The sequence below is a fragment of the Lepidochelys olivacea genome, assembly GCF_965140295.1.
Source record: "Lepidochelys olivacea isolate rLepOli2 genome assembly, chromosome: 21".
NCBI lineage: Eukaryota > Metazoa > Chordata > Testudines > Cheloniidae > Lepidochelys > Lepidochelys olivacea.
Genome location: NC_140431.1, coordinates 11183396 through 11200427, shown reverse-complemented (window position 1 = coordinate 11200427; position 17032 = coordinate 11183396). Strand labels below are relative to the sequence as shown.

The window sequence follows — 17032 nt, the reverse complement described above, 5'->3', positions numbered from 1 at the left end:
CTGGGGTGGGAGGGGACATTTCCGGCCATGGGGGCAGCGTCAGACGTTGACATACTGAGAGGGGCTGGCTTAGTTACTTAAGGCCAGATCTGTAAAGGTATTTAGGTGACTTTGGGAGTTTCTGAAGGGCCTGTGAGCCTAACCCCCATTGGTTTGAATGCTTTTGGAAATCCCACTGGGTGCCTAAATACCTTTACAAATCAGGCCCTTAGTCCCTCGAGCTGCAGGTTGAGATGCTGGCAGAACAACTCCGCCCGTCATTCCACCAAAGGAAGGAAACTGAAGACCATGGAGTGAGGAGAACTGGTTCCCAGTCCACCGGTGACTCACATTGTGGAATCTTGGGGAAATCCCTTCACCACTCTGTCTCAGTTTCCCCATCCATGCAATGGGGATTGTATTTATTTGCCTGCCTCCTAGGAAGCTCTTGAGGCTAAATTAATGGCTGTGCATGAAGCGCTTTGAGATACTCACGTGAAAGGCGCTAGGGGAGGGGAATGTGGATAGACACTGGGGGGGTAGGAATATACCCAATAGTAATATTTATAAGCCATTACTAATATTCAAATATGCCTTTAAAGGGTGAGCATGCAGGGAAAAAAAGAGTTAGAGAAAGCAGCCAGGAAAGAACAAAGCACATGCTTAATGCAGACTGGTCTGAGACCTCATGACTGTCTGAGACAGCTGGGTGAGAATGCTGTGGAAGGGCGTCCCACCTACACTGCACCTGGCCCTTTTGGCAAGGACGGGGTGGCTGCTTGCCTATCTGCAAACATGGGCATTCGCCTCTGTGATCCAGGGCATCCATGGCCTGTCTGCTGAGATGGTCACCGAGGAGGTTAGAGAGTACTAGGGCTGGTGGATACACCATAGGCAACATGGAGGGAGAAGCAGTGACCCTGTTTCACAGTACAGTCGCTCCCAGAGACCCTGACTGAGAGCAGGACCCCGTTCTGCTAGGTGCTGTACACACACCCAGGAAGAGACCACCCCAAAGAGTTTACAATGAAAACAGACAAGACAAAGGGTGAAGGGAAACTGAGGCACAGAGCAGGCAAGTGATTTGCCCAAGGTCACAGAGAAGGTCAGTGGGAGAGTCCAGGTCTCCAGACTCCCAGCCTGGTGCCCTGTCCACTAGATTTGAACATGCTTTCCCATTTACCAGTCCCCTGAACCATACAGTCCCCCTTTCTAACCACAGGAGCACTGCTCACTCTTGGAAAGCACAGCTGGCTGGGCACAGTGGGTGGCGTTTCACTTTCAAATTGGCTCTTGTTTAATAAATTATCAGTCTGAGGTTACACGGGGTGCTCAGCATTTGAAGCCTTTCTTGACCAATCAAATTCTCAGTAACATATTGACTCCACCCAGCTTTTAAGCACAGTGTATGTGTGACAGCTACAAGCATTATGCTGCTGCCTAGGATTATATATTACAAGTACCTGGCACAGCACTTAGCTCAGATCAGGAGTGGAAAAAAAAAAAAATGCATGAGCCCCCTTGTCCTAACTAACTCCCAGTTTGGGTAATGAGATCCTGGCTTCCTAAAGATTCCCCCTTCCCCCGCCTGTGCTAAACTACTTGGCTATGTTGCTGTGTGCTGTTAAAGAGCTGCCACCTCCACCCTAGAGCTAGCTGCATTTTGATGGTGGTGGTGGAAGCAAAACCTCTTACCAACCCCAGGTGTGTTAGGAGGCTAAATTCACTAATGCCCAGAAAGTAGTGTGAAGCCTGCAGACGAAAGGAGCTGGAAAAAGGCAAGGAATCCTCACTGATCATCAGTATTAGAGCTGGGAGACTGCCATGATGGGTGCCAAGCCTAACAGATAAGAACCTGGAGAGACAGGACAAGAGTGTGGTAGAGTGCACACTGGGTTACTGGGCATGGATACCTCTGCTTGCATGTGCCCTGCATGGTGTCTATGCACCTAGGCCTGTAAAGTATCTCTGGGTGTTTGTGGGAAGGACGATGCGATAACTAACAAGATGGGAAGTTGTAATGGCAGGATAGAACCAAGCGCAGAGTCTGGGGTGTCACTGCTCCATGGACCCTGGTCTCCGTTGTCCTTCACTGGGATGTACAAGTTGCAGCACCCGAAGGCTCAAACCCACCCCAAAATTGCTGGGACGGCTCCCACCCCCAAGAGCAGCTCACTCGGTTCCCCATGTTTCTTCCCCTCCCCAGCTGCATTTAAGTGGTTTATCAGAACCCTCCATCAAACCGCAAGCTACACGTGACAGGTCCTGGGAGCTTCCTCCCCGCTCCCTGAGCAAGGCTCCTATGTTTCTAGCCAAGCCTCGTCCCCGTCTCTATGGTGATGCAAAAAGTCATATCCAACCTGAAGAGCCTCTCTGACAGTCACGGATGTTTGTAGCTGGACTCCTGCCCAGAGGAGTGTCCAAACTCTAGCTGTGCAGTCACCAGTTACTCAAGTCTTTGGCAGTTCAGCATCAGCATGCCCAAGGAATTGCTCCATGAACACCCCTCCCCTGGCAGGAAAACACTAACAGGGGCAGGAAACTAGGCCCTGTAGATGGGGCATAAATCCCTTGGATATAAATCATTCCCCTCCCTGCTCTCTATCTAACCCGGGACTGGTTAATGCGCAAGAGAATTTGTTCAAGTTGGAGTTGTTCAAGTTATAGACTAAATAAACCTATTGACACCTATCGATCGAAGACCTATTGATCACCAATTATATCTCCCTATAGTCCCTCTGCTATGGTAGATGTCAGGGCCATGAAGGTCAGTTTCCCCTTGAAAAAGAAAATTATTCATGCCTAATCTGGCTAGTTTCTTAGCCTGAATGGTTTTATTTACACTCTATACACCAGAACTGGCACAAAAGTGGTCACACAGTACACGGGTAATCCCCTCTTTCTGACATCTCAGCCTAAATACCAAAGCCTGATTCCCAGGAAGCTACTCTGCCCTAAGAATTTAGTACATCAAGGCATCCAGAAAACTCCCCAGCTGTTTGCAACAGCATCTCCAAAGAACCTGCATCATAAAACAACAACACAGCTTTTCTTCCAAGACTGAACACTGCTCGCACACTAAGAAAAACTTGAAAGACTACGTGTAACAGCACCATCTGCAGACTCCTGCTGTAACAGTATTATAGTCCCTGAAAACGTATTATAAAAATTCTTCATGAAAAGTGCCTGCAATCCACAGAAAATTTTGACAATGATTTTTTGTTTTCATCCAAATTTTCCGTAGGAGAACAAAGACAATTTTCCAACCAAGTCTCTTTATATCACCTACCCCATAGACCCTCACATACCCTCTCCCCATATTTTATCTGCCTTCTCATCTTCTTACTTCACAAAACCTCATTGATGCTGTGACTTCCTGGAATGCTAATACAATTCTACGCTACCAGCACTCCCAGCTATCTTCGAGACACCACTGACTTTCTGAGGAAACTACAAGCCATCGGTGATCTTCCTGAAAACACCATCCTGGCCACTATGGATGTAGAAGCCCTTTACACCAACATTCCACACAAAGATGGACTACAAGCCGTCAAGAACACTATCCCTGATAATGTCACGGCTAACCTGGTGGCTGAACTTTGTGACTTTGTCCTCACCCATAACTATTTCACATTTGGGTACAGTGTATACCTTCACACCAGCAGCACTGCTATGGGTACCCACATGGCCCCACAGTATGCCAACATTTTTATGGCTGACTTAGAACAACGCTTCCTCAGCTCTCGTCCCCTAATGCCCCTACTCTACTTGCACTACATTGATGACATCTTCATCATCTGGACCCATGGAAAAGAAGCCCTTGAGGAATTCCACCATGATTTCAACAATTTCCATTCCACCATCAACCTCAGCCTGGACCAGTCCACACAAGAGATCCACTTCCTGGACACTACGGTGCTAATAAGCGATGGTCACATAACCACCACCCTATACCGGAAACCTACTGACCTCTATTCCTACCTACATGCCTCCAGCTTTCACCCAGATCACACCATACGATCTATTGTCTACAGCCAAGCTCTACGATACAACTGCATTTGCTCCAACCCCTCAGACAGAGACAAACACCTACAAGATCTCTATCAAGCATTCTTACAACTACAATACCCACCTGCTGAAGTGAAGAAACAGATTGACAGAGCCAGAAGAGTACCCAGAAGTCACCTACTACAGGACAGGCCCAACAAACAAAATAACAGAACACCACTAGCCGTCACCTTCAGCCCCCAACTAAAACCTCTCCAACGCATCATCAAGGATCTACAACCTATCCTGAAGGACGACCCAACACTCTCACAAATCTTGGGAGACAGGCCAGTCCTCGCTTACAGACAGCCCCCCAACCTGAAGCAAATACTCACCAGCAACCACACACCACACAACAGAACCACTAACCCAGGAACCTATCCTTGCAACAAAGCCCATTGCCAACTGTGTCCACAAATCTATTCAGGGGACACCATCACAGGGCCTAATAACATCAGCCACACTATCAGAGGCTCGTTCACCTGCACATCCACCAATGTGATATATGCCATCATGTGCCAGCAATGCCCCTCTGCCATGTACATTGGTCAAACCGGACAGTCTCTACGTAAAAAAATAAATGGACACAAATCAGACGTCAAGAATTATAACATTCATAAACCAGTCGGAGAACACTTCAATCTCTCTGGTCACTCGATTACAGACCTAAAAGTTGCAATATTACAACAAAAAGACTTCAAAAACAGACTCCAACGAGAGACTGCTGAATTGGAATTAATTTGCAAATTGGATACAATTAACTTAGGCTTGAATAGAGACTGGGAGTGGATGGGTCATTACACAAAGTAAAACTATTTCCCCATGTTTATTCCCCTACCCCCCCACTGTTCCTCAGACGTTCTTGTCAACTGCTGGAAATGGCCCACCTTGATTATCACTACAGAAGCTGCCCCTGGGCTCTCCTGCTGGTATTAGCTCATCTTAAGTGATCACTCTCCTTACAGTGTGTACGGTAACACCCATTGTTTCATGTCCTCTGTGTATATAAATCTCCCCACTGTATTTTCCACTGAATGCATCCGATGAAGTGAGCTGTAGTTCACGAAAGCTTAGGCTCAAATAAATTGGTTAGTCTCTAAGGTGCCACAAGTACTCCTGTTCTTTTTGCGAATACAGACTAACACGGCTGCTACTCTGAAACAATACAATTCTAGCCACTCAGCTTTCCCCCTTTGCGAATAGGGCTGTCAGGACGTCTGCCTCCTATGGCACTACGTGATGGGCTGGGACGAACAAAATCGTTCAGTCCCGCACATGGCAGCGGCTTCGCTCGTCCAGTCCCCTAGAACAGTGCTACTCAAAGTGGTGGTCCGCGGACCGGCACTCAGCTGCCGGTCTGCACACGCATTGGAAAAAAAAAATCTGCCGGTCCCCCACATCAGATAGCTTGAGAAGCACTGCCCTAGAAGACTGGCTGCTTACTGGACTAGCTTAGCAACTAGAGACGTCCCAGGGTTCGTTCCTCCTTTGTTTCCGGTCCAAGCACACGCAGTACTGTTCTGGGAACAGCCACTCCAAATTCCTGACCAGCCCCCACAGAATCCAGCCCAGGAGCGGCATGTACAGGAGTTTGGGAGTGACGTGTGGCTACTCTTGTAGTGCAGACAGGATCGATACAGATCGTAATCAGAGACCTTGCTATCAAACCTCAGTGTCTTCACTCACGGAGCTCGCTCTATCCCGGGGCACGGCGGTGCCCACCTCCAACCTTAAGACACATGCTAATTCCCAACTGGCTAAGACTGACTTTAATGCCCGCCTGTTTATCTGGGTGGATCTCAAAAATGCTTCACAACCCTTAATTCATGACATCTCTCATACTCCTGCCAAGTGGGTCAGTATCACTAACCCCACTTACACGCAGGGGTAAGTTGCGACAGAGAGGCAAAGGGACTTGCCCAAGGTCCCAGTGCGAGTCAGTGGCAAAGCTGGGGATAAAATCCCTCCTGATTCCCAGCTCACTGTTCTAACCGCTACCGCAGACCCCTGCTCTGCGTTCCCACTGACATACAGGTGCTAGTTTAGGAATTTTTTAACGAACAAATCCCCCCTCTGTTATCACAGAGGGATAAGGGCCTGATGCTTGTTCACACCAAGGCCACTTGACACTACTCTGGCACAAATCACATTTATCCTCACTTTAAAGCCATTTTACACTGGCAGAGCAAAGTGGCCAGTGGAGGATCAGGCCTTAAATCCGTCAATATTCTACACTGCTCTGCTTTGGAAAATCTTCCCTCCAGGCAAAATCTGGACTGTGACACAGAACAAACCGGCTCCCCTTCCTGTTCAACAGATGCCTCCTCGACCACACCAGCCTGGCACTAACACTGCAGGGCCACCTTTGGCACCTGGGGGCCTGGAGTTCCTTCAATACCTACAGAGAGGCTGCCCACACAGGCCGGAATCGTGCGGTGCTGTGTGTGACGTAGACACAGCAAAATGGACCAAAACTCGTTAACCCTATTTGACCTCGACCCCTCAACAGCCATCCAACGGGCTCCCACCCAGCCAGGCGGGATTCAGAGCAGCGGCATGGCCGTATCAGAGATCGCTTCCTTCTTCATTACCTGGACATCCCCTACTGCTCCACTGGTGCTCCCAGTCTTTGCATGAGACGCAGTAACCGGCACTGCCCATCATCTTTCCCCCTACTGCCACTTTCATGGGACGGGCGCTACATCCAGTCCAGCCTCCCAAGGTCTCCCATCCTCTGCCCCCACCTTCGCACAGCCCTTTATTCGGGCCCCAGTTGTAAAAAGAGGATCCTCTGATGCCACTGCCCTGGTCACCCGCCTCTGCACAGTTCTTCTTCACACAACGCACCGTCAACCTGTGGAACTCCTTGCCAGGGGATGTTGTGATGGCCAAAACTATAACAGGGTTCAAAAAAGAACTAGATAAATTCCTAGAGGATAGGTCCATCAATGGCTATTAGCCAAGAGTAGCAGGGATGCAACCCCATGCTCTGGGTGTCCCTAGCCTCTGTTTGCCAGAAGCTGGGAATGGACGACATGGGATGGATCACTTGATGATTATCTGTTCTGTTCACTCCCTCTGGAGCACCTGGCATTGGCCACTGTCGGAAGACAGGATACTGGGCTAGGTGGACCATTGGTCTGACCCAGTCTGGGCGTTCTTATGCACAGGCAATAGAAATGCAGACTGCTTGCCAGCGTAACCACATCCCTTATCTGCAGCAGGCTGGCCTCCTTTTACTAAGCTGAAAGTAGAATTACAATTGGCCGTCTGTGGGTGGCACAAAATGCACAAGCTGCAACAGGCGCTGGTTTGAGCCGGGGGGTGGAATAGTTAATGCCAACCGAGAATGACAGCTCCTTTTCTTCTCCCTTGTTGTCCATGCCTGGGGCAATCCTGGGCTTTGGAATGACCCTCCAAGCGGGAGGCTGGCCTTGCATGTTAAAAGGTGACACAATGTTGCCAAACTGGCAGGACTGGGGCTGGGAGATTCAAGCGGTATAGCCCAGAGGGAGGGACTGTTGCCTAGTGGTTATAAAGCCCAAGCCAAAGGTTCTGAGTTTTATTCCTGACTTTGCCACTGACTTGGTGTGTGATCCTGGAGTAAATCACTTCACTGCTCTGTGCCTGGGTTTCCCACCAGCAAAATGAGGTTAATTCCTTGTACATGGAGGAGCTGTCAGGCTCAGTGAGCGCATGTTTGCAAAGCATCTTGAGATCATCAGGGGAAAGGAGCTATGTTGGCAAAAGGACTTATGCGATCCTCCTCCTCCATGTAGCTGGCTGGGACTGCTGAATCTCCTCACATCACAGCAGGGATGCCAACATACCAATTTCCTAACCGGGCAACTTGGAGCTTCTCTCTTTAAAAAAGCCAAGTGCTACCAGCTTGGTTTGAGGGGGTAAGGCTTTTCCCTGGCACTGCGCCACAGGTGGACGATGCCTCCCCAGACAACGCCAGCAGCAAGCCCGCAAAGGACGCATTCTGCCCGCCGTAGGAACAGAACTCTGGGAAGGGGCTAACGGTTGCGGTGTGGTCAAATGGGCCAGCAGCTCTCTGGAGAGCTGCCCGGATGCTCTCTCAAGCCCTGTCCATCTCTATTTCATCCCCAGCACGGGATGAGCCCCCCTCTTCCTAAGGCTGGGCCTTTCCCAACGCCTTTCTGAGCATCACAAAGCAGGCCAAGACCATACACTGCCAAACCAGCACCTACCTACGATACACAGCTTCTCCTGCTGCTGCTTCACCATCTATTATAACTGTGCCCCCTTCACAAAGCAGCCAGGCACCATATCTGCCCACAGTGCAATCTAAGTCCCCAGCAGAGAAGCAAATGTAAAAGGAACTACGTTCCAGATTGTTCCTTATACAGGAAAACGCCACACAGAAGGCAGGAAACATGTCAAGGTTCCCCTTAGAGTTTCCTCTCGCTCATTCTGCTGTGGGCAGACTTATCCCCCACCCCCCATGAAATTGACATGGGCTTTGTCCCACAAGACTTGCGGATCTCGCTCCAGAGATGGCTGCATTTGTGATCCCTGCGGGTGCCAATTTGTCAAGTGCTTTGATCCTTCAGGCTGAAAAGCAACAGAGAAACCTACACTCGTAATTCACCCCCCCACTGCCCACTCTACACTTCTGCATCACATTCCTTCTTCCCTCTATAGGCCAATCTGCCCTGCTGTCATTACACATTTCAGTCCACTTCTCTAATTCTCCGAGATGCGTTCATTCCATCTCTCAGAAGGCTTGCTGCCCTTTCCCAGTTCTGTACTGCCAGCCAAGCCAACTGTTGCACTTCCCTTTTCAAGTTCTTGGTGCAGCTCTTTTGTGGAACTCCGCCGGCTAACCTTTTGCCACCTCAGCACCACATGATTAACAACGACACACGGTCCTTAGGCACCATTTTTTCCATCCTTCTTGTAGGAGTTGCAGCTAGACCACATTTCTCCACCATACCAGAATGTGGAGCTGTACTGAATGCCTTTGCCGACATCAAGAATCGCCTATTGTCCTTCCCCAAGCTTATCTTGACAAAGAGCGATATTAATGAGCCTCTTGAAAAACTCTGAAGAGCAGCTTGTTGAGAAACAAAGCTCAGGCTGTATCCCCTATTCTCTGCTTTCCCTCCTCTCTAGCCCTTATAGATTGCTGGCAAAAGCTTAGAGAGTCAGCGAAAATTATTTCTCTTCCTGGTTCTGTCACTGATTCACTGCAGGACTTTTTTTTTTTTTTTTTTAAACTCTTGGCCACACTCACAAGTTGTACCAGTTAAGCTAAACGTATTTCTTATTTGTATTGCGGGAATGCCAAAGAACCCCAGTCACGGACCAGGACCCCATTGCGCTAGGCGTGGTACAAACACAGAACAAAGAGACTCTGCTCCACAGAGTTGACAATCTGACTGAGGTCTTGTCTACACACAAAAATTGTACTGCTTTAGCTCTACTGGTACAGTCAAAGTGGGACAACCTTGTTTGGACAGATGCAGGTATATTGGTATAAATGTGTATAGCGAATATCTGTTTGGGAGGGGAATGGAGTATACTGGGATTAGGCACCTTTATACCCATATAACTAAGCCCACACAAAGGTTATAGCGGCATATCAGTAAAATTGCAATCCCATAACCGACACAGCAGGTATCAAAATGGGGTAGAGATCAGGTCTGAGTTAAATTGGAACAACCTTCCCTCTCTGCCTCCCTTGTGTAGGTTCAGCTTGTACCTGTAAATTGACCAATGCAAACTCAACTGAAAAAAGCCAGGTGTTTTGAATTGAGATTTTTGCACTGGTTTGAACAGATTTTTGCACTGGTTTAACTAAATCCATTTTAAAAAACAAAACAAAACCCCACACCTTTAGCTAAACCGGTGGAACTCTGTCTTCACTGCAGAGCTAGTGCAGCTGGTCCGCGCTGGGGTCTGAGCACCTTGGCTAGCCTCCCCTGGGTGTGAACCGCCAACTGCAAACCACACCCGAGTTACCTTATCCTCACTGGCCCTCCCCTCCCCTGTGTCTCTCGCCAGGACATGCGCAGCAGTAAGCTGAGCCGCTCTGTGATTCCTGTGCAGTGGGTTGTGGGAGAACTCATCCGTCACTCTGGGCACATGGGAGGAATTGTGGGAAGGCACTGGAGGAATATCAGCATTTCAGTGATTTAGCCTGTGTCCTCACTGCAAAGTGGGCAGGCGGCCAGTCTGAGTCTAAGTGGAACGTGGGGTCTAACACTCACCCCACGCTGGGCTAACTAGCCCGGGTTAAAATCACCACTTAACTCAGGTGAGAGATTTCTGTGAGTGGGGGATTGGGGCAACCCCCAATTAAGGAGCCACGGCTTCACCTGTGCAGTGAAGACAGACTGTGTGGCTGTGGGTCAGGCTTTAATCTCTCTGGCTGGGCTTATCAAAGGAGCCGAAAGGAATGGTCACCCAACCTCCTAACGCTACTTTGAAAATCCCAGCCCTCATGGCTCAGTTTCCCCATCTCTAAACTACCAATTTGTGGCACAGCTGAAGTTGATAAGGGTTGAAGGTGTCCAGCATCTCTTAGGAGGAGGCCCAAAAAGATATGACCAGAGTCCTAGGGATGGGCAGAGAAACCTGACCATATGGAGGAAACGAACCCCAAAGCCAGGAAGATCCCATTTCCAAGCCAGTGCTTTGTAGGGAGTGCAATAGAGGAAGCTGACTGAATCAAAGCAGAATTATCCTGCATTCGTTTCTTTTTCCAGGAGGGGTCAGTGAGCATTTCAATACAAAATCACACCAAGCCAATTTATGGACCTGACCTGGCTTAGTGCATGGTAGAGAATTTTCTTCAAATGCCTCGTGGAGCCACTGACTTGGGGCCTGATTTTCAAGAGCGACGCATGCCCAGAACTCCAACCAAAGCTAACGGGACCTATTGGTGCTCAGCACTTCTGAAAACCAGGCCCCTATTGTCCCATTGCAGCCGAGTGGACAGAGCCCTGGACTGGGACTCAAGAGACCTGGGCTCTATTCCTGGCTCTGCCACTGGCCTGTGCTGGGTGACCTTGGGCAAGTCACTTCCCTGCTCCATTCCTCAGTTTCCCCACTTGTAAAATGGGCATAGTAACACTGACACATCATTGTGACGCACTTTGAGATCCACTGTTGTAAGAGCTAGGTATTATGAATGAGCCTTTAATCCCCATGGTCTCTCTGCCTTCCCATCTTATAAAGCCGGGCTACCTTTGCGATCCCCCCGCTCCTTTCCTGTGGTCTACAAGGGTTTCAGAATAGCTGAAAGCCCCTTTATAAACTTGAACCATTTAAATTCTCAGGTACCACATTTCTTTTCTCCTCTCCCTGGGCCACTGGCTTTAGGAGGCCAGAAAAGTTTACCAGAATTGCATGCATCAGGGCAACAGGAACATACAGCATAACACCTTGGACCGCCGGGGTGCCTTCCATCTTGTCTAGGTCCTTACCCCACACCCACACCACCACTCTGGCTGAGGATCTCAGAGCACTTTGCAAACATTCACTTAGCCTCCAGCCAAAGACAGGAAATTATACCCCCTCCCCACTTGTACAGATCTGGAGATTGAGGGTCCTTTTCTCTGCCTTGTCCAAGATGGTACCTGCTCCATATCCGCACTAGGAACAGAACCCAGATCTCTTGACTCTCAGTTCTTAACCGCAAGACTACCCTTCCTTCCTGAACAGATACGTGAACATGTCCGTGTGCTAAGAGAACTACGCTCAACCCAACAGCTTACCACATCCCCGGCTGCCAGGCCTTGGGGCGGTGGAGAGCAGCACAAGAGAGTACTACATTTCACTGTCCAATTGCTTTAAAAACAATGGCTGGGATTGGCAAGGGAGTTAGGGGCCTGGCTCCCACTGGCTTTCATCTAATCCACCCATACCATAGAGAGTGTGCCTGGGCTGAATCAGGGACGTTAGTCACTTCAGTCGCTTTAAAGGCTGTTGGGTGCCTTTCTTCCCTGGAACGAGATCCTTCCTTCAGCAGCAGACAAGGCTGAAGGAACTGCATACACCTCCCCATGGCGTGTCGCTCTAAGACAACCCCAGAGCAGCAGGGGAAGCTCATAACGGGCAGAATCTCTGCTCCGATGCAGAGTTTCCTCTAACCTCAGCTTTAATGGCTTTGCATTTCTGATGTAATTAGCATGTAGGAACCAGCAACAAGATAGCAGCAGGCTTGTGTGGGATGGAAACAAATCTAGGCCTATAGGAGAGGCTGGATACCTTGTACCAAGGGAGAGTTGATCTTCCCCATCTACGGTCAGGTTGACCCTCTCAGAGTGGCGAGATCTAGCACGGGACAAAATGAAAACATCCTTTTACAGCACATGGCAACACACACACAATGGCAAGTGCAAAGAGGCTGTTGCTCTCCCTGACCAGCAAATGTTCTCACCCTGTTCCTGAAGCTTGCGGGAATAATAGCTTGAGATGCAAAGGCTGGGGGAGGGAAGCCTGGATTCTGCGCTGACAAGAAAAATCTGGAAAAATGGCACCATGGGCGTTCTATGATTGTTTCTCACAGATCAACTCTACCCAGTTTACAAGATGGTTTTTGTCCTCTTCCTTCCCCTCCAAAGCCCAGCCCTGCATACTCATTCGGGGCTCCGAGAGTCAAGCTGGGCTCTTTCTGGCTTGTGCTAATCAGCACCAGCAGTAAGAATCCTGCAAGCCAAATTCTGCACTTTGCAACACCAGAGGCTTCCAAGTGGGACTGCAGGTGGGTGCCTAACAGGACTTGCCAAAGCACGTAAGCAGGTTAGGTGTCTAACTCCCATTGAAAGTCAATGGGAATTAGTTGCCTAACTCAGGAGCTTTTGGAAGTATGATTAGGCACCCATCTGCATCTTTAGGTGTGTAAATACCTTTATAAATCTGGCTTCAATTCCAAGTGCAGGGCCAAATCCTGCCCTCAGCTTCACCCCTGCAGTCCCACTTCGAAGACGCTGGTGCTGCACAGTGCAGAATTAGGCTTGCCGAGTTCTTATGCTGGTGCTAATGCACAAGCCACGAAGACCCAGGCCTTGGTGAACAATTCCATAGACGATGCGGCAGGCTGAGCAGAACTCAGCTCCTGCTTTCTGACGTATGTCAGCTGGGCACTGCTGACTGGAGTAACAAAGGAACACCAGTGTATTGTTGACACTAAAGCAAAGAGATAAATCTCTGGACATGCAGGGAGCAGATCTGTGGGGTAACAAGGTTTTAACAGTCACTTTCAGAGATCTGCCCCTACTGTGTCATTTGCTCTGCCAGGTAAGGACTGGATCTCTCTTTCTATACAGGGTCTGGGCATGCTGACGGGTCTCAACACAATAATGCAAGGAAATCACAATGCAGCAGCCATCATGGTACGTCACTGAACGTGTTACTCTTCATCCTCTCCCCTATTGCAATACTCACCAGAGCTAGCAGTCCCGGGGAAACATCGCTTGGCCCACAATTTCCTCAGACAGACATTCCTTTTGGATATTCTTTTAACTGATTTCACAAAGGCCGAAGGTGCACACACATCAGTGAAATGCACACCTAACCAAGCATCAGATCTGTTTCTTAGAAGCATGTGGAATAGTGCTATTCTGGGCCTGGACTATTCCTCCACAGAGCCAACATCACAGCACAAAGAACCAAACCCCTCATCCGTTTCTCAGCCTTTCCCCAGGCAGAACTCCCATTGAGTTTGGCAGAATCTGATCCTGAAGGAACAAGGTAATTTCCCTGCTATTCAGTTGTTGGGTGAACTGGCCCTAACATGGAGGAGAAAAGGTGAAAGGAGGGAGTCCCAAGGTTTGTTACTTTCCATGCACGAGTCTGTGGCAATTTCAAAACTCATCACACATACATGCAGCCACTGCCAAGCAGGACTTCTCCTTCGGGTGCAATATTTCACATTCCTTTGGGTGCTTACATTGCAGGTTGTGTTCCAGATTACAAAAACTCTGACCAAACAAGTTCTTCTGACCCAAATTCCAGGGCCAGTGTCTAAATTAGCTGTAACTTTTAAAAGAAAACAGGGGTGCCCGCTTGGGGAAGAAATCCCGCAATTCTCGTTAGGGTATGATCAAATCATTTCTACTGAGCTGAATAATGTAGGTAGAAGAAACATTTTTTTTAAAATGAGGCATGCTGGTTGTGGGGTTCTGTATAACTCAGGAGCCTTTTGTGAAGCTTATGGGTGATCAGGATAAAAACAAAAACAAAAAAAACACAATGTCTTGTGGCAAAACCCTAAAGAAGTGTTTTTTTAAAAAATGCTCTTCCTTTCGGGGGGGAGGGGGGAGTGAAATGCAACAGGAAGGAGACAAGTGCATGTCAAAGCGAGAAAGAAAAAAAAAAAAAGAGTTTGGGTTTCCTTACCTGGGGATAAGGTGGGTGAGAAACATTGTAGAGCAGCCAGAATTCAAAGATTTCCACCCCCAAAAAGGGTCATTTTCTAACTAATCTTTTTGTGAAGAACCCCTCGCTTGGATGAATGCGAATCAAAGCCCAAGCCTGTTGATAAGTCACGGGACTGGCTACCCTGGAGTGCGCAATGGGGTTTTTTTATTCCTGCTGCAGGCCACTGAGCTGCAAAGCAGCATTCAGCCCTGCCTCGTGCCTCTCAACATGTCTGTGACCCCCAAGGGCAAAACAGAGAGCGGAGCTGGACTCAGAAACCTCACAGCCCCTCCCCTGTCGCTGTGGGGTCTCATTTTGTACTCACTTTCAGCTGGGATTTGGACACCTTGCCACTTTTCTCCACATCCAGGGCGGTGAAGGCGTACCAGATGGATTTTAAAAGCTCTGCTCGTAGGTCCATGGCTAGAGGCGCAGATGACAGAACCTGCTCTGTCAGCGAGGAGGATCCGGTTGCAGGAAACTGACTCTCTCGCTCCAACAGTCCTCAGAAACCTGCAATTAGAATGGAGGAGCAGCAGCGCCACCTACTTGACTACACCTCGGATAGGCCCCATGGTGCTCCCCTGCCATCTTCCTGCCCAGATGACAACACTCACCTTTCTGCCCTCGACAGGGGGCATGAGTCCACCGGGCTCGCCGCTGCATTCCCTTCCCTCGTAAGCCCCCGGCCCCCAGATGACAACACTCACCTTTCTGCCCTCGACAGGGGGCTTGAGTCCACCGGGCTCGCCTCTGCATTCCCTTCCCTCGTAAACCCCCGGCCCCAGATGACAACACTCACCTTTCTGCCCTCGACAGGGGGCTTGAGTCCACCGGGCTCGCCTCTGCATTCCCTTCCCTCGTAAACCCCCGGCCCCCAGATGACAACACTCACCTTTCTGCCCTCGACAGGGGGCATGAGTCCATCGTGCTCGCCGCTGCATTCCCTTCCCTCGTAAGCCCCCTGCCCCCAGATGACAACACTCACCTTTCTGCCCTCGACAGGGGGCATGAGTCCACCGGGCTCGCCTCTGCATTCCCTTCCCTCGTAAGCCCCCTGCCCCCAGATGACAACACTCACCTTTCTGCCCTCGACAGGGGGCATGAGTCCACCGGGCTCGCCTCTGCATTCCCTTCCCTCTCAAGCCCACTGCCCCCAGATTTGAGGCACAACAGCTCTGGACACAGGATTTGGGACTGGATAATACTTAGCACTTAGCCTGCACATGCTCAAAGCACCGTAAAACACATTGATCTGTTAGCTGGCTCCCTAAAGCTGGCCTGGTTGGTAAGACTCAGACCACTAGCCTCAGCACATGCTCCCCAGAGTCCCAACGCCCTTGCGGCGGCTGCATGCATTCCGCCGACAACCTCTGCTAGGCATGGAGCTTCAATGCACCCACAAAGGGGGAACACGAACGTCATTCGAAGGGCAGAGAAATTTCGCTTGTGGCTCAGTTTGAAAACAGGCCCAAGAACCCGTTAGTGGGAATTGCCAAGGTGTCCCAGCTCTGCAGCAGCTCAGCCACGAGCTAGGAGACCTAAGGGTTACCCCAAAACCTTTCATCCACGGAAGAGGAAGAAATCCCGCCCCAGCTAGTTTAAGAAGCAGCTCCTCATTTGCAGGTTTAAATACAGAGGACAGTTCACCCCAGCACCAGCACAGCCCGGTGCAGTCCAGGAGAACTCAACCCAATAGGGACTTCTGTTAACTCCCATCAGGCTCGCTCACACACAGACACAGACACACACTCTTAAGAGAGGTGACGGAGAAAGGTAGGGGCATCTGCCGTCTGATGAGTGGAGTTATTGGGGTGTTTCTGAGGAGGCTGTGTGCCTGGCTCTGCCCCCTGCAAGATCTTCATCCTTTTACAGCCTCCGCAGAGACGGAGATGACCTACTGAAAAACAGGACTACGCAAGTCCTAGGGGAAGAAGAATGGTTTCATGGCAAGGCACTGGACAGGAATTGAGGAGATCTGGGTTCTACTCCTGGAAATACCCACGGTGAAGATTTCGAAGCCAGCGGCACATGTGCCTTTGTCCATTCACCACTCCCTACTTTTGGGAGGCTTCCTGTGTGATCTTGGACAAGTCAATTCATCTCCTTAAACCTCAACTCCCCCCACGTGTAAAATAATAATAATCCAGACCTACCTCACAGGGGCGTGGGGAGGATAAATCGACCAATGAGGTGCTCAGACACTACCAACAAGGTCCATGCAAGTTTCTAGATTAGATAGAAAATGAATGGGAGCGGGGAAGGCGCTTAGTAACTGACCAATGAGCAGAAATTTTAACACCTTCAGGCTGAGCCCAGGCCCAGAAAAGGGGAGACAGCCCCCTAGGGAGAGAGTCTTTACCGCCTACTTGAGGATCTGACTGGATTGAAATGCTAACATTGGCCTGTAAGAGAAATGAACTCCTGGGAAGTCTGGGACAGGATGTTCAGCTGACTGGCACAATCCTATTGCTGAGGCACAGGGATGCTGCTTAGATCCTTACTGGTTTGGCGACCAAGCCCTAAGGCAGGGCAGGGAAGAGGTGTAAACGTAGAAGCTTTATTAAGTTCATGTCAACCCCCCGCTTTCTCCTCCCTCCTCCCGTGTGCTGCA

General features: G+C 49.7%; 1 protein-coding gene across 1 annotated transcript in view; it reads right to left on the bottom strand.

The window, feature by feature from the left end:
* Window positions 1-16978, bottom strand: part of DEF6 (DEF6 guanine nucleotide exchange factor) — a 35923-nt gene extending 18945 nt beyond the window's left edge. The window contains exon 1 of the mRNA XM_084611199.1: window positions 14744-16978. Within this exon, the coding sequence (XP_084467325.1) occupies window positions 14744-14839 (96 nt within the window). The 5' untranslated portion in view covers window positions 14840-16978. The remainder of the gene's footprint in view (window positions 1-14743) is intronic.
* Between the last annotated feature and the right edge of the window lie 54 nt (window positions 16979-17032).